General features: G+C 40.6%; 1 protein-coding gene across 1 annotated transcript; it reads left to right on the top strand.

Moving 5' to 3' along the window:
* Window positions 1-916: 916 nt before the first annotated feature.
* On the top strand, window positions 917-22,191 carry LOC111219055 (kinesin heavy chain-like). The gene is made up of 29 exons (XM_022741634.1): window positions 917-1,525; window positions 5,515-5,602; window positions 5,690-5,763; window positions 6,094-6,198; window positions 6,448-6,496; window positions 6,675-6,730; window positions 6,819-6,906; window positions 9,976-10,100; window positions 10,270-10,374; window positions 11,006-11,154; window positions 11,577-11,725; window positions 11,885-12,063; window positions 12,251-12,319; window positions 12,463-12,669; window positions 13,240-13,386; window positions 13,528-13,716; window positions 14,573-14,690; window positions 14,862-14,923; window positions 15,222-15,328; window positions 15,534-15,635; window positions 15,808-15,868; window positions 16,067-16,138; window positions 16,601-16,705; window positions 17,175-17,391; window positions 17,550-17,724; window positions 17,959-18,038; window positions 18,278-18,317; window positions 18,586-18,671; window positions 19,491-22,191. Exons 1-28 carry the CDS (start codon window positions 1,397-1,399, stop codon window positions 18,662-18,664), a joined length of 3,126 nt encoding a protein of 1,041 aa, XP_022597355.1. The 5' UTR covers window positions 917-1,396; the 3' UTR covers window positions 18,665-18,671; window positions 19,491-22,191.
* The last annotated feature ends 3,574 nt before the right edge of the window (window positions 22,192-25,765 follow it).

Below are 25,765 nucleotides of genomic sequence, written 5' to 3' on the forward strand. Positions count from 1 at the left end.
TTCCTGGTTGCACAAAATGAATCAACAAATCTGTCATTAGTAATTGCTAATACCCTGTTTAGTGATCAGAAAATAATAGATTTTACAAGGTCCACAGAGAGCCTACATGAAAACAGTAGTGAGTTTCTGCAGTTAGTCATTTCTGACCTGTGAGCAGGTGTAGTAGACGTTCAGGTTTTCAGTCTCGACTTGTTACCCTGCCAATGCTAAAATCCAGGGGCAACTGCAGTAGCGTTTAAGGTATTTATTATTAGTACAGAGTTATTGACCTTCAGGATCCCAGTGGTTGACCTCACTGCAGGATGTTATGTTTTCACACTTGTTTTTTTTTGTTCATTTCTTATCAGGTTTCATGTAGATAATTATCCATATTATTTTCTTTGTTTTCTCATTTTCACTATTGTGCAGCCTTCATGTTTATGTGCTTTCTGGATTGTAAACAAGGATGAGATTTTTTTTAATGAGCATGGTAATGTGTTTTCAGTTTTCAGTGTGACTTTGCTGCATCATCCCTACTTCATCAGACACTGTAAAGCTCCTTAAAGGTGAGGCCTGAACTCATCTTTTAATCAATAGTCCTCACTGCCTTCCCATAATGGCTTCTTGTGCCTTCCAAGAAATACAGTCAGGCAGCGGAGAGGGGCCAAAGAATGGCTGCGATGATTAGTCACTGAATCAGCAGGCCGCTCTACAGGAGCTGTAATGAACTTCTCCTTCATCTCTCTGCTCGGATGTGACGCAGCAGTAAGGAGCTCTGGTTTCCGCCCGCGCGTGAGGATTCTGAGCTGATGATGCTGAGGCTGTGGGTACCACTTTAAAGAGGCGGATGCAGACCACGCCCTTTCTCGGCCCACCGATAGAGAGCGCTGTGGCGACCCAAGAAGGCCGATCATCAGCAGCTTTACCTCACTGCCCTTCCAGCAGCATCTCACCTTCAACCGGCCAGACGCACATCCAGCGCCGCACCCGAAAAAGAAACGGAAAAACGCGAGACAGAGAGAGAGAGAGAGAGAGAGAGAGAGAGAGAGAGAGAGAAAGAAAGACTGCGTCTAATAAAGCACAGAGGAAAACGAGCAACACCAGAGTCTCTTGTTTTAATGATGTAGGTAGAGCATCGTTTTGCGCTTGACATCTAATTTAGCCTGCCCGCCTCACTGCGACACGGAAACGCCGACCAGCTGCGCATAAATAAAGCCCCCATCAGTCAGTTAGGATAAAACCGTCCAGCCTCCCGCCGACATCAGAGTCCTCTCGACGAAGAAGGTCGAAGTCTGCGCGTCCCTCGTCCTTTACTTTGACGGTCAGATCAGGCCCCTCTCAGTCCGTCCGCCTCCAGCCCAGGCAGCATCTCCGACCATCAGAAAGCAGCATCCTTCCTCCTCACTGAATCTGCGCAATGGCCGATGTCCCAGCGGAGTGCAACATAAAAGTGCTGTGTCGCTTTCGCCCTCTCAATCAGTCGGAGATTTTACGCGGGGACCAGTTTCTCCCCAAATTCCAAGGAGACGACACTGTCGCCGTCGGGGTGAGTACAGGAGGCGCTTTGTTGTGCACACAGGGCCCTCATCAATAAACCATCAGCTGCTGGACCCATCTGTTTGGGTTGTGGATAATAATCGGTGCAGTACATGTTAATACCACCCCACCCCTCCAAAAAAAAAAAAAAAAACAGTTTTTAACAGAAGATGACAAAGCAAAAAAACATGGAGCCTGATGTTGTTGAGGTGCACCTTTATCAGCTGACTGATCCACAGCCTGCCTAACAACAGGGTTACAGGCTACAGCTCACTAACATCGCACACTTTAAACTGTATGTGGTGTTTTACTGTGGGCCCAAATCAGACAGTCGTGCTCCTGATTATTAGCACACTCTAATACAACCTACATAGGTACATCAAAATGACTGTTACTGAATGTAAAGTGTTTTCCAGGCTCACATTGATGGGTCCATTCATTCATTCTGAGTGTTAAAGTTAATTAGCCCCTAATTAACCTCTCCTTAATGAGGGTTACAAACCTGTGCTCTGGAGTGGGTGTATTACCCAGCAGATGTTGACAGTCCACGCCGCAGATGTCTGGTGATGGTTTTTGTAGTGGATGTTGAAGTTTAGAGGCAGATCCAAATAAGATGATGCTGCATGTTCCCTTCACTCTGAGGATTATTTTATGTTTGCGAGGCAAGATCCACTTACATGCACATGTAGGTGCATAATTCAGTGTCTTTAAATTCTAAATGTGTCGGCCTAACGCTGCTGAAGCTGCTGCCTCTTATGTGTTGTGAAAGCTGCATTTCACTTAGTCTGAACTAAGAAAGAAGACATTTATGTCATGATAATCAAAATTTATCCAACACCGCAGAATATCTCCATCTCATTACAATATTAACACATTATTCACGCTTCCCAGTGTGGACTTATTTTAGTGTTAGTTTCTAATACAGTCATTTTTTTCCAATAATTTTCTGGAATCACATGCCATTTTTCTTGATTTGGACCTGTCTTATTCAGTGTAATAGATAGACACATTAGAAAAATCTAGTTATTGGAAACGGACCAAAATAATCCCACTGCTTATTATTGTCACTTGTTTCATCTATAGACAAAAGGTTTGATAAGTGGAGATTTTGCTGTGCAGATGTAATTGAGGATAGTCACTTGATCCAATCTCTTGTTGGTCAAATAAATTCTACAGGCTTGTAGATCAATGTCTTTAAATGATGTCTGCATGTCAGCCTGTACGAAATGAGAATAGCTACTCATTTAACTGATTTAATTGCATTTTGCTTATATATGTTGCTGGTTGTCCGTCTTTAGAGTTAGAGTTTCATTCTTGGGCCAGGAGCTAATGTCTGCAGAGGATGAAAGGAAACATAAACAGAGCACATGATGACCACGCAGAGGGCTACAAGGAGAAGAGTAGTTAGCTTTGCTTCTCTTCTGGCTGAGAAATGTTGACAAATAATGTTGAAAGTTCCTCCAGCGATAATGGAAACATCCCAACCTGACCTTCCTCTCTCCTCTCAGCATGACGCTGGGCAATAGAGTCAGAAACTGATTCCTCTAATTGCCTAAAGAGAGAATCAATAATCATCATACATCACTTACTGACCTGCTTTCTCTTTTCTCTGTCGCCATCTGTCTGTCTGTTTCTCTGTCTCAATTTTTCCTCAGTCTCTCGTTTCCCTCTCTCTCTTTTGTCACTGTCTCTTTGACTCTCAACCTAACATTTCTCTTTTGCTCATCCATCTCCATTTTTATGTCTCTTTCTTCACCTCCTCCGTCTTGCCCTCCCTCATCCTGGGACTGAATGTCTCTCTCTGTGAAATCACTCCGTCATGGGGGTGCGTCTGCAGATGAGTCAATTTGTTAATGATATTTAATACGGCTCATGTTCTGGCAGCTTGCATTATTGTGTTGCATTGTGGTCTCTGTATCAGATGGGACGGTGACATTCAGGGTTTAATGGCCTTGTTTCTGCAGCGAGGATTGTCAGGGCTGCGTCACTCTTCTGTGTGTCACACTGAGTTAATCGGGGGACACATTTTGAAATAAACAAAATACATTCAAGAGTATGATGAGAAAACAAATGAGAAAAAAAAGACAAAAAAAAATTCAACAGTACTTCAAAGGAGATTCTTGAAAATACACACACTCAAGATTCAAGAGCATAATGTTTACATGTTTACAATATTTAGTACTAATTAAATATATAGTCTTTACGCACTTTCTATTGAGCTTTGTAGTAATTTCAGTTCAGTAAACAGTGGCAGGAGTTTGTTGCTCATATTCTAAATGAATTCTAAATCCACTACTCTACTGGATTGTATATTTCAGCATGCTGTCATTTTAAAGCAAGGATCATGTTGGGACTTACTCTCATTTGCTTTTTTTTCGAGAGTTAAATGAAAAGATCAATACCACTCACATCTGTTCAGTAAATACAAAGCCACAGCCGGGATGCGGTTAGTTTAGCTTAGCTTAGTTTAGCTAGCCTGGCTTTGTCTAAAGGTTAAAAATCCTCGTCGTGACTGAAGTGTTGCTGGAGCAACTTCAGCTTTTCTACTGATCAAACAAATGGGATTATAGGTGCTGATAGGCTGGCTTTGTTTCTTGTGTTTCCTGACTTTGTGCTAAACTGAACTAAGCTAAGCTAACAATGTCTTGGCTGTAGCAGCAACTCTTTACAACTCTTAGTGAGAAAGTGATTGAGGGTATTTCCCAAATTGTTAAAATGATTATTTTATTACTCAGTAAAAACATTTCCAATGAGTCTTGGTTCCCTATCCAAGCCTCATGGGTGCAGTAATTGTTGAATACTAAGAAAATAATTGCTCAGAAGTAAGTATTGATGTATGTTAATGGTCTATGAGAAAACCCGCTGTTACAGATGCTAGTGTACCTACACCTGGGGGCACAGCAGAGAGCTGGTAATAATAGCTACATACTGGATACATGGCTACTAATGAAAGGTCTGTATTGTCTTTCATATGACTTTGGTTCCTTTGAATTTGTTAGGTAATAAGCTAGCAAAGGAGAAAGAGCATTTTTCTAATGACCTTGATCCATTGTGTGATGTTGCCAGGTACTGGATGAAATATGGCTCTGACTAGCTGGGAGAACTGGCTTTCTCCCTCTCTGCTGATCTCATCCTTTTTGTTGTGCATTTACTGTCAGGGAGATAAACCAGCGTTGAACAAACCATCCATAAAACTGGTAGTAATACTAAAGCATTTTTATGTTTTAACCTGAGGTGAGTTACATGCTCCTCTGTGGCTCTTTGGCTTAATTAAAGTGTCATCAAAGTTAAAATCAAGGCTGTCTCTCATGTTTTTAAATCTTGGTTGATTTCATTCAGCAGTTTTCATCAGCAATGAATTATAAATAACAGCATACCTAATATCAATTTGTGTTTTGTGTCATCTGAAAGCCATTTAACTCAAAAAACAGGCTTGTTTTTAACTTCAATGTTGTTGTAACATTTTTCCGAAGAGTGGAAGAGGATTGAAAAGGAAGATTGTTTTTTATGTTTTCACACAACAACAGCAACATGTTGCCTTACATAAATACACTGCATAAATATGTGTTTTCCTAAGAGTGGTGACATTTAAAGGTTTTAGATGAGTGTATATCTTATTCTTCGTATTTTTTTGGTCAGGTATGTGAGGATGAGTCAGTCAGTTTCAAGCCACTGACCACCTCACAGGGATGACATCATTTCTCAAAGCTACACACGATCTGCTGTTGGAGAATAAATTATTTCAAAAAAATATATCATTTTTGTTTTTTGTTTTTTTTTTACAGATTGTGTGTCAGATAATATTTCAAATTACTTCACAGTAGTAAGTTGTAGGACATTTTTAATGAATTTTCATTGTTTTGCAAGAAAATTATTTATTTATTATTAAAAATTATTATTTGAAAACTGAAAATTGGAAAACAATTTGGTGATAAACAACTGTATTCTCTCTTATGTCCCTTTTGTTAATCTGTTGGTTGCTGTTCATGGTGTTCACAGGGGAGGTCCTATGTCTTTGACCGAGTGTTTCCAACCAACACCACCCAGGAGCAGGTGTACAACACCTGCGCCAAGCAGATTGTCAAGGGTACAGATGGATAGCTGCATTCAAAATACTTCAAGTTATCTTAAAATGCATGTGCTGTGCTTTCACTGTTGTTCTTCTCTGACTCAGATGTGCTGTATGGCTACAATGGCACTATCTTCGCATATGGACAAACCTCCTCCGGGAAGACTCACACCATGGAGGTGCAGTTTGCAAAGCAATAAACACTTTCTTCAAATGAACCTTGATTTTATCGTGTACTGCAAACATGTAACTGAAGCAACATGCAGAACCTGTGTAAAATTTGATTTGAATGTTGCCCCAACTGACCCATTAGCTCCTCCTCCAACACTGGGTTTCTGTTTTTTAATGAGACTATAGTTTGTTGATTAGATATTTGGATAGGGTAGAATTTTCTCTTTATTCTCCCAAACCTGTGAATGAATAGACCTGTGATGAGAATCTAATGGCATTATTGCGTGAAGTCCCCGTTCACACCTACTGATACATTTATGTGTGACTTCCTGCTGCAGGGGAAGCTCCATGACCCTCACCAGATGGGTATTATTCCACGCATTGCTGAGGACATTTTCAACCACATCTTTGCTATGGATGAAAACCTTGAATTCCACATAAAGGTATTTGATGAGTAAATGTCTGTTTTTTATTTCTTATGTTCAGCTGTGTTGGTTTGTGTTTGAACATTGCCTTTTAAAAAAGTTTTTTTATCACATTTTTCTATTGTGATCACGTTTCTGCAGAAACAACAAATGTAGTTTTATCTCAGACCAGTCAAATAATAATTTAACTTGCATCTCCTGTCAATGCTATAAAACATTTCAATGTTATTTTATTTTGGCTCCATCATTTTCTTTCTTCCCCAACAGGTTTCCTACTTTGAAATCTATATGGACAAAATCCGTGACCTGCTGGATGGTTAGTGCTGATAAACTCTTCATGAATCACCACCAACAGTATTTTGATTTTCCAGACTGTGATATACAATGAACGTAATGTAGCTCCTGTGTAACCACTGATTTTTTTCATACTCTATTCTGATGCTTCCTAATACTTGTGAAAAGTACTCATCAGTCTAATTTCTCTCTACTTTTAGTGACAAAGACCAACCTGTCTGTGCATGAAGATAAGAATAGGGTGCCATATGTCAAGGTTTGTGGAAAGTAGTGCTTAAGGTGAAAATCTGTCTACAGGCTGCATCACATCCTTGATATGACATCTGTCTCATATTCTGTCTCAGGGATGCACTGAGCGTTTTGTCTCCAGCCCTGATGAGGTTATGGATGTGATTGACGAGGGCAAAGCGAACCGTCATGTTGCTGTGACCAGTGAGTCTTTACCTTCAACTGTTGATATTGCATCACAGAATTTAATGTACATCAATACATGAACATTACAATTCATGAAAGAAATCTGATTGTTTTAACACAGTATACAGTGCATCGGAAAAAGTATAGACACCTTCACTTTTTTCACATTTCGTTATGTTGTAGCTTTATGCTAAAATTGCTCTGCTCTGTATTTAAAACAAAACAACCCAATAGACAAATATCTATAGTGAAACATTTGAGCTGAATAAAGGTACAGTAAAGCAGGAGATCCAGTGGTGGTTTGTTGTTGGTGGCAGTAGCACTCCCAGCTCGTTACTGATGGGAGAACTGACAGCTGAGTTCATGTAGCCCGTTATTGTGTCTTATTATGTAATCTTCATGTTACAGTGTGATATAATTTTCAAGCTTCAGTCATTCTCAAGAAAATAAATGAGTTCCTGTCAGATGGAGTTCACCGTATTGTGACTGGCAGTGAAGGACAGTTATTGTGGAATTGGAGAAAATAACAAAGCATTACAACATGTCTGCCCACAGCCATTATCTCAGGCTAATAATCCGGTTTGTGACAGAGCAGTTTTCAGTAATTGATTTTATAAAAATAAAAGCTTCCTGCTCTCTGTTTTGGCCTCCGAGCTGCCGACTCAGTCCTCTTTGGCTCAGTAATAACATCAGACTAATGGCTCCAGTGCTGCAGGTTTACAGGTCAGAGTGATGCTTTAGCTGCATTAAACAAAACGTCATTATAATGCACAGCAGCAGCTAAAGAACATGTGACCTAATTACCAGGTAACCCGCTTATGACACTACTCAGTGAAAACCATTTTTAAGCAAATAAGAATTTTTAAACAACTGTGACGATGGTTTGTGTTTTACATGTGGAAATATACCTGTTTTCATTTAGGAACTTTCTCTAAATTAACTTTGTTTGCATTAAATTTCAATGAGATAACCATGTACTTAGTTAACAGTTTTTACCCTAATTCATTAGCAATGAAACATAATGTAAGTCATTCAATGTATCTCTATTTTAGACAACACTTTAGCAATGTACACACAGCTGGTCCTGCAGCACAGATGATTTATAATGACACAAATGAGTGATGTCTTGAAAATGTCACAGAAAATCTGGTGTGAGAACAAACCCACACAGAGAGCACTGAGGCACATAAAGCATTAACTGAGCGGGTTGAAGCAGTCCTGGTGTTTCTGTTGAGAATCTCAAAGCTCATCTGATTTGTTTGCAGTTGATTCACACTAATCAACACTAATCAATGAATATACTGCCTTGTTGCTCAGATGGATCTCAGGGGAGGTTATTTTTTGTATTTTTGTCTTTTCGAATATTGTAGGCCTCTGCAACACAAAATCTGTTTTGATGATAGAAACTCAAACTTGTTTAATTTCTTATTTTTATGAACCGCAAACACCACAGAAACCAATATATCCCATCATCGAGTTAGTTTAGTTTAGCTTAGTTGATAGAGACAAAACAAGGCATGATAATAATCTGTTTCTCAAAGAGTTTATAGCTGTTTAATTCTCCACTCCTGTCCCTAGTTGGGCTTTTACATGTATAATGTCATTAAAACAGTCAATAGCTAAAACAACACAATTGATAATATCCTACAATTAGTAAAAGTCTGAAAAGAGAGAAAACAACACAAGCTACAAATACTCAAACAAAGGCAATTAACAAAAGATACAATTAACTAGAAATGAATACAGCTCTGGTTTGTTTTAACACTGAACCCTTGTTGTAAATGAATCTATGTCTGGAGTTCATTTGAATTCAGTTGGTGATGTGTTCCAGAGTTCATAGCCCTTTATGCAGAAAGCTGTTTGTCCAAGTTTAGATCTATGATGTGATATTTTATTTTACAGTTGCCATTCACCAGCTCCTAGTAGTTCAATCATAAAGTAATTACTATTTCCTGCTTCTCAGTGAGAGTCCTAATCACCTTTACCTTCATCACTGTGGTTTATCTGCATATTATGGTCTCAGCATGCAGGTAATGAGCCAGTGAGACCAATCACAGGTCAGAGTGAAACTAACTTTCTAAATAAAATTCTGCTTGTTTGTTACGAGTCCAAGTAAACACTGTGATTGTAATGGGGTTGTATAACAGCCATGTGTGTATATTATGAACCAGAGGATTGTGTGGGCTTGTGTTTTGTGGGAGAGATGATGGACATGTTGCTTATTAATTGGAAAGTTAGATAAATGTTATCTCTTTTAAAGAAGTGTAATAATCATCCATATTTAAAGGAAGTCTGCTCTGTAGAGCAGAAGTAATCTTAAGATTTTTAATGGTAATAATGTGATAACAATCAAATTATACAACAATCCAGCCTTGAAAATGGACTGAATGTTGACAGCAGCAGATCAGATTTGCTGAAAGCTGTGTTCCCAGGCAGCACCATCTTCTCTGTTTCCTACTGATGCTTGCTGACTCACTGCTGCAGAACAGTGTGCTGATAGCAGACTAGTGGCGCAACACTCTGCAGACACAAAGCTGATGTCCTCAGATATCATCTGCAGAGAAACCTGAACTTTCTGTCTGTGAGGAGTCCAATGAAGAGAGGCGTTTAGATCAGAGCTATTTTTTATCTGCACTGAGAAAAAGTGACGTCAGTCCGCTGCGGACATTGAACATTTCATACTTCTCTTTAAATCCACACATAAATGACCTCAAATTAATCTAGTATTTTCAGAGTGAAAATCAGAAAACCTGCTGATATTGAATAGGAGAAAGTCTTTATGTTTTGTGAAACAAAGATGTCAATACGTCATTATTTTTGAGTTAAAATCACTTTGATTACAGACAGTTAGTTGTTGTCTCTCTTTCATTCTGATTCTATTGTGACAATAATGTTTTTTTCCTGGTACATAGGCAACCTTTGGAGGAAAAATAAATAAAAGAAAACGTTCATGGCATTTTTTCTGAAAAGCCAAAGTTTGATCAGATCTCGTTTGTGAATTCTTTATCCCTCTAAAAAACGTTTTTAACACCAGAAGTTTGTATGTAAAGTTCTGAGCTGTTTGCTTCTGGTTCTGTCTTTGCACAGACATGAACGAGCACAGCTCTCGCAGCCACAGCATCTTCCTGATCAACATCAAGCAGGAGCACGTGGAGACGGAGCAGAAGCTGTGTGGAAAACTTTACCTGGTGGATCTGGCTGGCAGCGAGAAGGTGGGAGACACTCCCAACCTGTGATTCTCCTGCTTCAAATGAATCAACTGAATTATTTTTATTTTTATTGACTATTTTTATTGACAATTGACTTCATCTGTGTTTCTGTGTCTTTCTTCAGCTGTGCATCATGTTTGACTTCACTGTCTCTGTCTTCGTCTTTATACAGGTCAGTAAGACGGGAGCTGCAGGAGCCGTTCTGGACGAAGCGAAAAACATCAACAAGTCTCTCTCTGCTCTGGGAAATGTCATCTCTGCCTTGGCTGAGGGCACGGTGAGACATTTCCACCCAACTGCCCTCCTTTTTACTAGACAATAGAGTAAAAATTGTGTTTGATATAGTTCTTCATTTTTAGGTTAAGTGAAATATATTTACCTTTCCAACAACTGAAGCTTGATTTATGTGTAGAATCTGGGGATTTTAAATAAACTGAAACAGATTTAATTCCCATTTCTACAACTAGTCCAGATAATATAGCTGCTCTGTCTCATTTCTAACGCTCATGTACTGTAGCTTTGTCCCTCCTGTTGGCTTGTTAATGAAATGCCCACACCCTTCTTTCCTCTCCGCCAACTCAACAGCAAAAAACCGCCACTTCCAATTATAAGATTAGTTGGATGCGGCACAATCAATCTGCCTCTTTTGACAGCAGTTGTGGGGTTTGTAAGAATCCAAAATGGAGAAATCGAGAGGAATGGGAACGTGCTAATTTTTGCTAAATATAATCTGCTGATGAATCTCTGCAGAAGCACAAAATCAGGAGGCAAACAAAACACACTTCAAACATTTCTTCTCTTCTCTTCAGTTCCAAATTGTTTCTCGATCTCGATCTTGATCTCGTCTCCCTTCTTTCTGTTCCCTCTTCCTCTCCACCCTTCTTCCTTGCTCCTCTTCTCTCCTACAGAAAACTCACGTGCCGTATCGTGACAGCAAAATGACCCGCATCCTGCAGGACTCCCTCGGTGGGAACTGTCGCACCACCATGTTCATCTGCTGCTCTCCCTCCAGCTACAACGACGCCGAGACCAAGTCCACTCTCATGTTTGGCCAACGGTAGATACATCTGTGGATAAAAGTCAAAGCATGTTTGAAAAGAAAATGTGCTTTTTACTTCTACACATGCTGCCACATCTTTATCAGAGGTCACACTGATGATATTTTTCCCTCAGAGCAGGATGCTGACCCAGATTGGGTGTGGCCTAATAAAATCCAGACAAGGCAGATTCATTTACACTGCGCCCTTCGTTATGTCACGTTCAGTGATGACTGTACAAGTAGGAACACAGTGAAGAGTTTTGAGTGAGACCTCTCACACTCAAATGTCAGGTGACCTTGGAACCAACATAAAACTGGTTCTTGGGCAAATGATCCAGTAGAACTGTTACTGAAACAGCGTCAGTCTTTGTCTTAATCACTTAAAAATAGTTTCACATTGTCCCTCTTTGTCTCTCTGTCTTTGTCTTCCTCTGACACAGTGCTAAGACCATCAGGAACACTGCTTCCGTCAACCTGGAGCTGACAGCAGAGCAGTGGAAGAGGAAGTACGAGAAGGAGAAGGAGAAGAACAAGACCCTGAAGGACACCATCCAGAAGCTGGAGGCCGAGCTCAACCGCTGGAGAAATGGTGAGTTGCCCTGAGCGTTTTCTGACTGACTGACTTCCAGGAGAAGCTTTGTTTTCGGCAGCATAGCAGAGACTCATCTCTGCTCACTGTGTAAACAAAATAGCATGGTTCTCATGTCCTGTTTCTATGTCCTGTTTGTCCCTTCATCCATGACTTCAGGAGAGGATGTCCCTGAGACGGAGCGGACTACATCGGACATGGTGACCCGGTTTGAGTCAGTGGAGGAGCGCCCCATTTTGGACAATGACACCTCCTCCATTGTGGTCCGCATTTCTGAGGAGGAGCGTCAGAAGTACGAGGAGGAGATCCGCAAGCTGTACAAGCAGCTGGATGACAAGGTTCAAACACACAAACATGATCATTATTACCAATTCAACACAACTCAGGTCTCAATTTTCCAAATGAGCTCGACTGTAATTCCATCTCTATTGAAAGGTGTAAGTGCAGATGTTATTTATTATTATAGTTCTTTTAAATTCAAGTTTTATAATCAAATTTATATGAGAATGTATATGATTTATACAGGATGACGAGATCAACCTGCAGTGCCAGTTGGTGGAGAAACTGAAGCAGCAGATGCTAGACCAGGATGAGGTGGGTAAATGCAAACTACACACATACACAAAGTCACACAAACACACACACTTGCACTGTCTTGTGAGAACTCAAACATTCAGTTCATGAAAATAAGAACATTTTCAAAGTGAAGTCAACACACCACATTTCCCTCCTTCCAGCTCCTGGCCTCGTCCCGTGGGGATGGGGACAAGGTCCAGGCTGAACTGGGCAGGCTGCAGGTGGAGAGCGACTGCGCCAAGGCGGAGGTGAAGGAGGTGCTGCAGGCTCTGGAGGAGCTGGCCATCAACTATGACCAGAAGAGCCTGGAGGTGGAGGAGAAAGGCCTGCAGAACCAGCTGCTGGCCGACCAGCTGGCCCAGAAAATGGTACATCTGAGGAGGAATGCTGTGAATGTGAAATTGACAGAATGAGATAAAATCAGAGAGAGGAGGAGGGGCAGAAGTATCACCATGGAGACCAGTACCAGGAATTACATGTAAATCAGATTCTGGAGAAAAACCACTAGACACACCTTTTTACATTAGTCTCAGCTCGTCGCCTCTGCCCAAGCAGTTTTTAGTCTCATCATGTTTTTTAGTTGGATTCTGTCTTTTCTGTTTTTTTACCAAATGTGGCACATAAATATGAATTTCTTTTTTTCTAAGTAATACTGTATTTTGTTTTAGGTGTGTCATAATATGAGATCCCATAATTCTTGACATTATATTAATAGCTGCAATCAAATTTAGTTGACGGGTGCATCTACTCTGATCCTGCAATATGCAAAAATGTTACTTTGCCTATAGGTGGTGCTAGCAACTTCATTATTTTAAATGGCCATAAATCAGGGGTCATGAATCTGATGCCCTGCATCACCAAGTGAGCGTATTGTGAGATCCGGATCTATATTAAACATTGTGGTCTTATCTTCACTAATGTCTGTTTCTGTATAACAGGCCAGCCTGATGGAGCTGGAGGCGGAGCTGTCCCGTATGCAGGAAGTGAGTGGTCAGCAGAGGAAACGTATCGCTGACGTCCTCAATGGTCTGATGAGGGACCTCAGCGAGTTCAGCACCATCGTGGGCAACGGGGAGATCAAGCTGGTAAGTGGGATTAGAGGGCAACATTTACATATAGGTACATTATAAAACACACAAGAGTGTGTGTTCTTCATGTGTTTCCTGTATGTCCTGCTGTGTCACACATGACTGTGGGGAAACCTTCATTTTTCCTCCAATCTGCAGCCGGTGGAGATCAGCGGTGCGATCGAGGAGGAGTTCACTGTGGCTCGACTCTACATCAGCAAGATCAAGTCAGAGGTGAAGAGCATGGTGAAGCGCTGCCGCCAGCTGGAGAACATGCAGCTGGAGTGCCACCGCAAGATGGAGGAGACTGGAAGGGAGCTCTCCTCCTGCCAGCTCCTCATCTCTCAGGTGAGGACAGAGGGACAGGGACAGGAAGAGAGAAACATAATAATAATAATAATGATAATAAACTTTATTTATAGAGCACTTTTTATAAAAGAGATGTAGCTCAAAGTGCTTTACAATAAAAATGAAAAAATGTTTAAAAAAATCCAATAGTACAATAAAATAAGGGCGGATTGAAGCGCAATAAAAATAGACAATAGAAAGATAGCAGATGATAAAATGTAAATTAAAAACATGAACCAGTAAGAATAGTTGTATGTAAGTATGAGGGAATTAATTAAAAGCAAAGAAATAAGTTTTCAGTTGTCATGTAAAAATGTTCACAGAGCATCTCTTACAGCTGTTGGCAGGTTTTCCATAGTTCTGGGTCATAGTAAAAAAAAAGCTGCACTGCATATTTTCTTGTGTGTAGAACTGTGTGTATCTAAAAGCCTGACAGTAGAGGATCTGAGAGCTGGTGAAGGATAATAAAACCACAGAGTCTGCAGTGTGTGCTCATATTGCCTGCTTCAGAGGAGCAGTAAAAAGAGCATTTCAATAATCTATTTGAAATAAAAGCATGAAGAAATTTTTCAGCATCTTTATAGATCAGGAACAATCTATAAAGATGGTGATATTTCTGAAGTGATAAAAACCTTCTTTATGTGTGAAGTAAAGTCTGAAGTGAATTCTAAAATAATGCCCAGGCATGTCACTTGTGATTTGACTAATGGGCCAGATGTTCACGAGAGGGTAGTTCTTTTTTATCTTATAGACATAGGTCATGGATGGATGATTGGGTGAGCAGGAATGGATGAGAAATAAAGGGGAAAAAAGTGAATATGGATTATATTTTATGTGGGTGTTTGTGTTTGTACAGCATGAGGCTAAGATCCGCTCTCTGACGGAGTACATGCAGAGCGTGGAGCAGAAGAAGAGGCTGCTGGAGGAGAGCCACGACTCCCTGAGTGAAGAGCTCGCCAAGCTGCAGGACCAGGGTAATACACACACAAAAATACTGTTGCAAAAAATATGAACACAGTTACAGAATTAATATGCGAGTACAAAAAGACGGTACTGTAACCTTTTATAGATTTCTTGGGAATTTTGCCTCAAGCTGTTTTTACATTGTAACTTTGAATGCTTTCTTTCTCTTATCCTTGTTCCAGATAACTCCCTGCTTGAGGAGAAGGATGCAGAGAAGGGTGAGACTGAGGATGGAAATGTGAAGGTAAGAATATATTACTTGAGATTCTGTCAGCCCAGACTGGGACACATGAAAAGTTCTTATTGTTAGGACCAGACTCTCTTCACACCTTATACCTCTCTTACATCTCCTGTGCCTTCATTCATCTGTCCCCTCATATTGTGTCTGCTTAACAGAGAGCTTTCTCAACATCTGTTGTTCCACACAATAACCTCACACCCCATGTGGCTTTTTATTTTACTTCCTTAGTTGTCAAGGCTTTACTGCAGTAGCCAGAACCTTTTAAGAGATTCTGTGTGTTTGCTCTTTTCACGTCCAAAAGGCCGTTCGTCAGCAGGGAGAGTCTCACCGCGGCCTTCATCACAAGCAACTGACCCGCCTGCGGGATGAGATCAATGAGAAGCAGAGGATCATCGATGAACTGACTGAGTCCGTTGTGTTTACACAAAGATACCACACGTGGCATCATTTGTTGTTATTAATCATTATATACTATTATCATTATTATTATAGATATCTTTTCAGAAGTTTACCTGTTATCTGTAACCTAAACAAGTTTGTTGTGTATTCATTTCAATCTAAACTCCTCCCTTTCTCTTCCTCCTGAACATGTGTCATCACTTCATTCCTCCAGTCGGAACTCCAAGTTGGAGCTGGAGCTGGCTCAGGTTCGTGCTGACTTTGAACGCCTGAAGAGTCAGGACAGCACCAAGAGCGAGCGCCTGGAGGAGCTCTCGTGAGTGTTAGGAGGAACATGTTCTCTGATAACACAGATAAGAGTCAGAACATGTTGATGGTTTTCGTGATCATTTCTATTGATGATATAGAATATTGGAGGAGTGACTTGAAACAGTCCAGTCTACCTCTGAAGTTCATGTTTAAAACAACAGTGTTGCTTTTTCCCTCAGATTCCTGCATGAACGTCATGAGCAGACTAAACAGGACTTGAAGGGTCTGGAGGAGACTGTCGTGAGTAAAATATACACCTTCATCCATTTGCCTGCTTCTCCTCTGAGACATTGTCCCCTGCTGTGTCTCTCTCTTTCCTCTTCCCTTGCTGTCTTGTCTTACTTCAGTATGCTCTCCTTCTGTTTGTGTAACCTTTGTCTCATTTCACAGTGTCCAGAGTTGTCTTCTTAACCTCGTCCCAATCTGTCTGTCCTCCAGGCCCGCGAACTCCAGACCCTTCACAACCTGCGCAAGCTGTTCGTTCAAGACCTCACGTCGCGGGTTAAAAAAGTAAGCAGCTTTCTTTATTACTCCCTGATCAACCTCAGTAGAAATAACGTTCCTCCATCCCTCTTACTCCCTGGACTTTTTGATATCATGTATGTGACACATGACTTCACTTTTTATGTAGAATAGTGGAATAAAGGATGTATTATATGTCTCTAATAATAACTCTAGCAATGGATTTACGCTTCTCATTTTTGTCTTCCATCACTGAGCTGTTGAAAAGCTGAGTAGGTGGGTTGAGAGGGATGTAGAAGGTCAAGGTCAGGTTATTATTAATGTGAATAATATTAAGGTGGAAGGTTTTGTTCCACAATGACTCAAAAGTGAGTTTGAGAGCAAGAAGTTTCAGAACTTCTCTGGTCTTTATGAACGGGTCAGGTGTTACAGTCGCTCTCTGCCAGTAGAGTGGTAGAAAACTTCTTCCCACACACAGCTCTCTGTTTCATTTTCTCATCTCCTTTGCAGAGTTCCGAAATGGAGCCTGATGATAGCGGGGGGTCTTGCACCCAGAAGCAGAAGATTTCCTTTCTTGAGAATAACCTGGACCAACTTACAAAGGTTCACAAACAGGTGAGACAATCACAAAAAGAACCAGAGACACTGTAACTTTTACTGACGTTTGAACTGTTCACATCTACAGATCTGGAGACGGTGAAATTCATTCAGTGTTTTCATTCCAAGACATTCAGCAGTTCAGCAGGATCATTTGCCAACTACTTGCACAAAAAACATAAAATATACGTTAAACACTGACTGAACTAACTACAGTGTGTCCAAACCCACAGTGTGTTTGTGACATAAGTCGATGGCGTCGTTCTTTTCTTTGCCCCACACTGAATGTATTTTTCTTTGTGGCTGGTGAAGGTGAAGACAAAACTAGACGTGATTAAATTATATTGCATCATAATACTGTGACTGAGTGGCTTTTGTGTGTTTTGATTCAACTTAGCATCTTCGAACTTTAAATGTTGTACTTTAGTAATAGTTCAGTTTTCACTCCCCTCTCTCTCTCTCTCTCTCTCTCCTCTCACCGCTCCAGCTGGTTCGTGACAATGCAGATCTGCGTTGTGAGCTTCCAAAGCTGGAGAAACGTCTTCGGTCTACTGCTGAGAGAGTTAAGGCCCTGGAGACTGCACTGAGGGACGCCAAGGAGGGCGCTATGATGGACCGCCGCCGCTATCAGCAGGAGGTCGACCGCATCAAGGATGCCATGAGAGCAAAGAATGGCCTGCGGCGCCCCCATGCAGCACAGATAGGTACTGAAGTGAAGCTCCATCGTTTGATTTATGCTTTTGTTTGTGTCATTAAGGAAAATGCCTGAAATGCAACACATTCCAGGATGTTTGTCTTTTATACAGTGACCCAGTTTCATTACAGTCCAACCCCGTCTTACATCATTTTATCACCCTGACAGCCAAGCCAGTGAGACCAAAGCAGCTGCCAGTTTGCTCGCCAACGAACCCGTTCTACACTTACATCCGTGCCACTGAACACGCCAACACCTACAGCAACGCCCTCTTCCAGGGCAACATGACACAGCCGAGCACCGCCAGCGTCAACTGCAACCCCAACTCTGTCCAGAGCAACACGTGAGTTTGAATCCTTTCTTCCAACTTCTCCAGCCAGGCTGTTTGTGGGTTTAAAGTCAGGTTCATGTTTTGGTGTCATCACAAACATTTTTCTGTAAGGAGAGCAGACATACTATATCACATGGACCAGTTGTGTATAATGCATATCTGCCTTTATTAGGATGTGACGAGTCATCTTCATTCACACACTGTGCTGGTGTTTGACTGCGTGTCTGTTTTCTCTCTGTTTTCCAGAGTCTCCACAGCACTGGGCTACAGAGCAGGCAGATATAATGGAGACATACTGGAGTCCTACCCACTCAACATTGACAACGGTAAGTAAAAGAACACACATGTGCCTGTATGCACACTAATGTTGACATGTGTGCACAGTATGTGGTTCCTTGTTTTTATATCAGTGTGGACATTCTTTAATACATTCTACAATCAATTATTACATTATGGTATCAATTCATTCATTCAGGAATAATAGTAATTAGTATTACTAAAGTAATATTAGTATTTATAGCATTTATAAATCAATGAAATCAAACCGTTGTTTTGTTTCCAACAGGTAACAGCATCAGTGAAACAAGAGACATCAATGACAACAGGTGAGGAAGTCAGTGAACAGAAAGCTTAGGATGCTTCTTGTTCCTGGTCACTTTATCTAACTTAAGACTAAGTTAACAGCTCACCTGCTTTCACAATATTAGAGAAAAAAATTAAATGAAAATTCTGGTGTTCAATTGACGTGTCAGTTTGGCTTCTGTTCTTCATGGGACTGATGTTAAATCCAGCATCCAAAAGCAGTTTTACACACAGTGAATAATAATAATAGATTTGGTTGTATACTGAGTGTTGTGTTTGTGTCATTAACAGGAGTGATGTTCACTGTGGCAGCGAGGTGGATGATTCAAACAGGCACTACATCATTCAGCAGGAGACAGCTGCAAGTTAATGCCATGGTAACGGACCACACACACACACACACACACACACACACACACACACACACACACACACACACACACACACACACACACACACACACACACACCCTTTGAAATCTTCTTCATCAGTGCGGTTGCTTGAAGTGTAAAAATGGTTTTGCACATTAACTACAAATCACCTACATTTCAATTCATTGTGTGATGAATTGAGTGATTCTGTCTTTCACCTTGTTTGACCTCATCAGTCCATCACAGTTAACAGTCATGTTCACAAAGATCACAAATGTCAAAGTTTAACTGTTGTATGGTAATCTAGTTTAATTTCTTTTTTTTTTTGCTTTTTTTTTTAATTGCTTTCATGGACAGTTTGACATTTGAGGCTGCAAAATCGCATGATCCTTTTTACAGTCTCCATGTTTGAATATTGTTTTCTAAATTTGATGTTTGATTGACATAACTCATTAATTCTTGTTTCTTCTTCAGATTTGTAGCAATCAGAAAGGTTTTTCTTGTACCCACAATGATAATACAACTAAAACTAAAACTGTTTTCTGTGATGGGTCACCTATAGTATCTTATGCAGATTTTAATCCACACAAGATGATTTTCATAAAAAATGGTATGGTATCATGGACGTATGAGAATCAGTCCAAAACATGATGGCAGTTTTTAAAAACACAGCAGCAGTGATGTAAATTCCATTAATGTTTTTTTTTTTTAAAGAAAAATTAGAACTGAAAATCCCTGAAAATCGCTGTGTAACATCTTTTTCATTTAGAGGGCAACACTAACATTTCTGTTTCATGATGACTTTCTCCCTTTGTCTTTCTCCAGAAGATGACCAAACACTGTACCGATCCAAGGACCCTCCCCTCCCATCTGCATGCAGCCTGTCTCCCCTCCACTGCATCACTGATGAAGATGACGATGAAGATCTGTAGCCCTGTAGTCCTCTAACTAGATGAAGCACCACCCCCCAACCACCACCACCCCCCACCCCCCCAATATGGTGACCGCTCTCATCCTCAGGTTTGGGGTCCTGTCCCTTCCAGTTCAGCTAGTCAAGGAAATACATGAAATCAGATTTTTTTTTTATTATAGAATTTGCACCACTAATGACAACGTGTGAAAAGATGTCACTGATGCTGATTGAGGTGTTTGAACTGGAGTGGGGCTGACTCCATCCCTGGTTATTTAGTACATACATGTTGTAAATAATAGTGCTGTATACTCCAGTAGAGGTTTTCGACCAGCAACTGTTTGTGGGAATGCACAGCTCCACCGTCCCCTACACACATATTCTTAAGGGCATCATGTGGATGACATACTTTAGGCAGACATGACCTTTTTCTCTGTCGTAAATAAGAGTATAGTGTGTAACGCCAGCTTGTAACAGAAGACCCACACTCTGCATGCATGTCGCTTAGCGGGTTAGCTTTCAAATCTTTGCATGTGTCATGATTCCACTCAGGAGCTGGTATGCTGTGAGTGAACCGTCTGATCGACTTTGACAGATGTCACAGAAAGACAGAGCTGGCTTCCCTTAATCCTGATCCTGGTCTTAGTGCTTTAGATTTTATATATTCATCTAAGTTTGAGTCCAACACTGGGTTGCTGTGGCTCTATCACAGGAAAAATGACAAAAACCACGTCTGGGTCTAGTTTTTGTTTTCAGAGAAGAGGACATCAGATGCAGAATGTGTGAGGGACACTCAGCCCAGACTGGGGCTGTGTAGAGGAAACCTTTTGTAATTGCTTTGATACTGTGATGTTGCAGCTGTATGACACCATTGTAACTTCAGGTAATGCTGCCCGTATCCATTTAATGTGGCTCCCTCCCTGCATTGCACCCACACCTTGAGTCTTCTTACCGAGCCTTAATAAGAGATGCTTTCTCGTGATCAAACTAACACGCTGTCATGTGCATACATTTGTAATTACTACCTCTAGAGCTACTTATTATACATTCATCACAGTATACTAAGATATCACCTTTTCAAATGCTAAATACAAGCCGCATCTTAGAGTTTCTAGAGTAAGTTGCAACTTTAGTACAACAATAGTTGTAAGTCTGGGTTCACCACATCAGGGCAGGTCAGATAGTGTCAGGTTCACTGTCAAACGAGAAATATACTATATTGATATTCAAATGTTCCTTAATTTTCATATACTTCACCTGCCTTTTCAAAATTTGGATTTTTAAACAGCCGTTTAATAACATCTCAGAACTTAAAGACTGGATTCAGTGTTTTGTAAGGAGGTCCCTCAGGACTCCGATAATCTGGGAGTGTTGAATGTAAACAAGCCCCAGCTGAGCAGCCACCAGTCTGGCATGGACATACAGTTTGACAGAAGGTTAGAGATTGTTGTCGGGTCGTGATGTAATTCTTCTCTTAGAAAACCTGACCAGCCAATCAGGATAGAAGAATGCAGCATGACTGAGGTGGGTGAAGAAGAGACGGATGTGTTTGACTGAGTCCTTGAGGTTAAAGGTCAGATTAGAGCAGAGAAGTGTTAAAGAAAACACGCAGAACAACCTGGGTCAAATGAAAAGGCAAGGTGAACAGTATTTTCAAGCTAAATGTGCCTAAACATAATAAATGACTTAAATATGAATTTGTTAGAGATTTGGATTTCCATTTATAGTTCGTATTTAGACTATGACCAGACATTTAACTTCCATTCAAAGTGTCTCTGATTCGGTTGCTTTGATTTTTATTGCGCCCTGTTTCTATTTGAGTAACAAAATCTTTAATTTTATATACTTTGTGGAAAGTTCAGTGGATTACATTAGATTACTACTTTTGCCCAGGTAGGAACTCAGTATGATCCTCAGTCCTCATTCATGACAGCACCGCTCGGTCTCATGTTCTTTCTGGCATTAACAACATCTCAGGGCCTCACATTCACATTCACAATCACAGCGACCACAGGCCACCACCACCACCTTCCTCATCAACTTCCAACTCTGTGATCGCAGATGAACAATCAGGTCAGTGTGTGTTCTTCGAGGCTTAGCAGGGGAACGGGATGATGACTCCAATATTGCAAGAATAACATCATTTTATACATACATAACATTTCCAGCCTAGCACATGACATCCAAAACAAAATAATCCCTCAGCCATACCCTGGTCAGACCCCACTGTATGTGTCCAAGCAGACCCTCTATTTGACATCATGTTTTAAATGTAATAAATCATTTTAAAGGAGGGGGAACGTGTACTATATTGTCACCTGCTGTTCCACTGTCTGATTTCAACATATCTAAAATTTCTGTGCTATATATTGTTAATCTTGTAAGTAAAACAGTGTGCCATGACATAGTAAAATGCAAAAGACAGGTACACGCTAACTTTGTTAAAGAAATGTTTGTTTGATTTTTTTCTGTATGCCAGTACTGTAGCGTCAACATGATTATGTGAAGAATCACAGTGCAAAATTTCTGTATATATAGACTGTAGACTATGCTGTATTGTGTGTGAACCATTGTGTTGTAGTAAAAAGTTCAATAAACTAGAAAGGAGTTTGTTGAGGGGGAATCATTTGGGTCCAAAGGATTGTTTGAATATCATGGATGATGTTTTAGAAAAATGAGATAAAAGAGAGAAAGTGTCCTTCACTGTCAGTCGGAAATGGCTCCATCTAGTTGAGGGAAAAGGAAATTATAAGACTGATTTAGACTAAATTGAATGAAAAGTCACTTTACTGGCTGCCTGTTCCTCCTCTGTCAGCACATCTCTGAGAAGAAGCAGCTGCCTTCAACCTAAAGGAGAAAGTGACTCGATAAAAAACATTTTCCAAAACAGGCACAGTCTCGTTTGAAATAGTTTTTTAGCACAATTAAGAATTGAAGAGAGGGTCATACCTCATTTTAAAATATCTATAGTCCAGTATTTCTTTTACTACATTTCCTGTAACTGCTATCAGTAACTGCTGGTGAGTTGTTGTACATTGGGCACTCTGTTGTTATTACAACCCCTGACCTAAACAGGAAATTAATTTTCAAACTATGTTATCAATGGAACATTTGCCAAAAATTATGACTTGAAAAAGAAATGGCCGTTGAATAGAGATGAAATACAGAACACACGGTGAAGCACTGTATCTTGTATTTCAACACTGAAACATTCTGTATGGAGAGATGAACATGATGATTTCTTGGTAAACTTGACAACTTGACTTAAAAGAGTCTTTGAATGATATAAAGTGAAGTGAAGCAGCTTGTACCGGATACACATTTAATGTGGGAAAAAGGTCAGAACAAAACACAAAACAAAGTTAATTCCCAGATCACTATGCACGGACACTTTAACTGTCTTTTAAATAATATACACTAACAATAGGTCAAGTTTGCCTCCTCCTGAGGTCAGTCAGTTGAAACATAGGCCTAAATAAAGTCGAATCTGTACTATCATTATATGTAAGATAAGGCTGGATTTGCTGGCCTATGTGCCTTTCTAGAATATTAATTTTGCATCTTATTATGCAAAAAAAAGTCTGGGAGTGTTACATTAAAGCCATTAATTCTCTGTATGAACACTGTAGTCAGCCACATTTCCCAGATTCTTCAGAAGTGATGAAAACCTCAAACTCCACAGGAACTTCCTCCGTGCCTCTCATAGTATAATAAGCTGCTCTTCATCGTTCCCACGAGAAAGGAAGCAGTGTTGTAAACAGCAGTGGCATGTGAAGCATAGTGTGTTTGTGTTTGTGTGTGTGTGTGTGTGTGTGTGTGTGTGTGTGTGTGTGTGTGTGTGTGTGTGTGTGTGTGTGTGTGTGTGTGTGTGTGACTGTCTCTTGGAGAATTGAAGGTGCTCCCCTGTGACAGAGGAAGAGAAGAAGCAGCTTTATTAGAACATTTTAGAACAGGTTTTTCCCACAGTGTTCAAATTCATTAACAATTCTAGTTGTTAACTTGCTTTTAATATTTCATCCTCTTGTTTTATATTGTCATAGCCTTTAAGTAGACTACAAGTTTTACCTTTACACTGTGACACAGAGAAGGCTGCCATTTTAAATGTGATTGAGTGATCCACTTCAACGGTTCTAAAATGGTCTCAGTGTGGAATGGACACATGATGCTCAATGTTCCTGAAATACGATTTTTTTTTTTTTTTTTTTTTTCGTGTTTGATTTCATTCGCTCGCCACGCGCTCTAAAGGCTGTTCCTTGACTTCCACTAACTCAGCGCGCACCCCAGCTGCGCGCGCGCACCCCAGCTGCCCCGCGGATCAGACACCGGAGACTCTGCGGCACCAGGAGGACGTCGCACCGCTGACCCGGACAACAGAAGTCCTCCACGCATCTGTCTCGGTATGGACACGAGGAGCGACACGGAAGGTAGAGAGCTCACACTCATTAAGTTTTTGCTGATGATCGATCTGAATGTTTGAGAATGATCATTCATGTGTTTGTTTCATCTACAAATGCTAAACCACAGCCAAACTGTTAAACCTGTGATACAGTGAAATGCTTTGTGTTTGAAGTTGGCACAGTAGTGACTGATGATGATGATGATGATGATGATGATGATGATGATGGTGATGGTGGCTGAATACACAGTGCTTGCCCTTTGGTGGGTGGCATAAATGAAGATGGAACAGGTCCCAGTGTAATGGATGAATGTGGTGTGTAGTCAGTCACTTCAGCTGAAGAGAGTTGGCCTACATGTGCTCTCATCACTGGAGCTGAGGAGTTTCTTTTGAGATGTAGAAGATTAAATAGTGAGGTTCAGTTCATGTGTATCTGCAGTGTATCTGCAGTATGTCAAGGCTCTTCCTCTGTGACTGACTGCTGGATGATTTTTAGAATTATTTCATTTCAGGAATGTTTTGAGTCAACATTCAGATCCAGTTTGATCACCATATAAAACCATATAAAACACAATGCTGTCAGTGTTAGACAGGATCATCAGGTCTTAATAATGGTTCAGTTATGTCTTATTCTCACACACACATCGGCACTCAGAAGAGTGTGTGTCATCTGTCGCTCAAAAACAGCATCAGGAGAGGAGTGTAATCTATGTAGATATTCTTTTAATCAGAGGCCAAAGAGAAAGTGATAATCTCCCCAACTATTTGCTCTGCTGGCGGTTAGTTACATAAACTGATGATGTGGTGACACACACACTCTCACACATGCAGGACAGTGTGCTTCTGTGTCACTCTGGATCAAAATTAGCGTGATTGAAGATTTGACCCTCCTCTGATATTTGATCTCCATCACTGCAGCTCATGTTATTCCACACGGAGACGTTCTCTTACACCCACACCTCTGCAAACCCATTTTATTGTAGATATGACTTGTTGTTTCATGTCACATTTTTCTTCAGTTTCTTCAAGTGATGATTTACGCTCATCTCTTCGTTGTTTATCTTGCAGTTAAATCAATCAATACACGTGGGAATGATTTCAATTTCAATTGTTAATTTATTCATAGATTTATTATTTATAAATATCACAATCCCTTTTGAAGTGAAGGAAATTACTACTCGGGAACAATTAGCCAATTAATTGATGAAATTAGTGCTAGAAGATCAAGTAATGTACATTTTGACTATTAATTATAGTAGATTATCAGCATCTTTGATAGGCTGAATTGGACTGAGGATTTGTTTGTTTCAGCGTCACAAATGTAAAGAATTGATTTTCATCCTTCAAAGAAATGATAGTGGACGTTTTTAGCAGTAGGTGCTTTGTATTTAATATGTTCCTAGTGTTCAGTGCTCCTCCTGTGTGACCTGGACTGTGACCAGCTGTTACTGTCTGTCTGTGTGGTGCGTCTTCTCTGCTCAGGCTTCTCTGCTGTGTGGGCGAGGTTATAAATAAGAGGCTGGAGACTTTTGTGTGTGTGTGTGTGTGTGTGTGTGTGTGTGTGTGTGTGTGTGTGTGTTGTTTAACCAGCTGCTGGGGAGGTGTGTTTGTCTCCTCTGAGTGCAGGTGTACTCACTGGCCTCTGTTCTCGGGCCTGTTTTACACCCCCCCCCCCACTCCCCAATTCACCACTTACCACCCTGCTTTTACCTCAAGGGTTTTAGTCCATTTGTGTTGGGTCTGCATCACCTGTTTGCTGTTGTTTAGCTTTGTGTGTGTGTGTGTGTGTGTGTG

This window comes from Seriola dumerili, unplaced genomic scaffold (genome assembly GCF_002260705.1).
Source record: "Seriola dumerili isolate Sdu_G_001 unplaced genomic scaffold, Sdu_1.0 BDQW01000056.1, whole genome shotgun sequence".
Taxonomy (NCBI): Eukaryota; Metazoa; Chordata; class Actinopteri; order Carangiformes; family Carangidae; genus Seriola; species Seriola dumerili.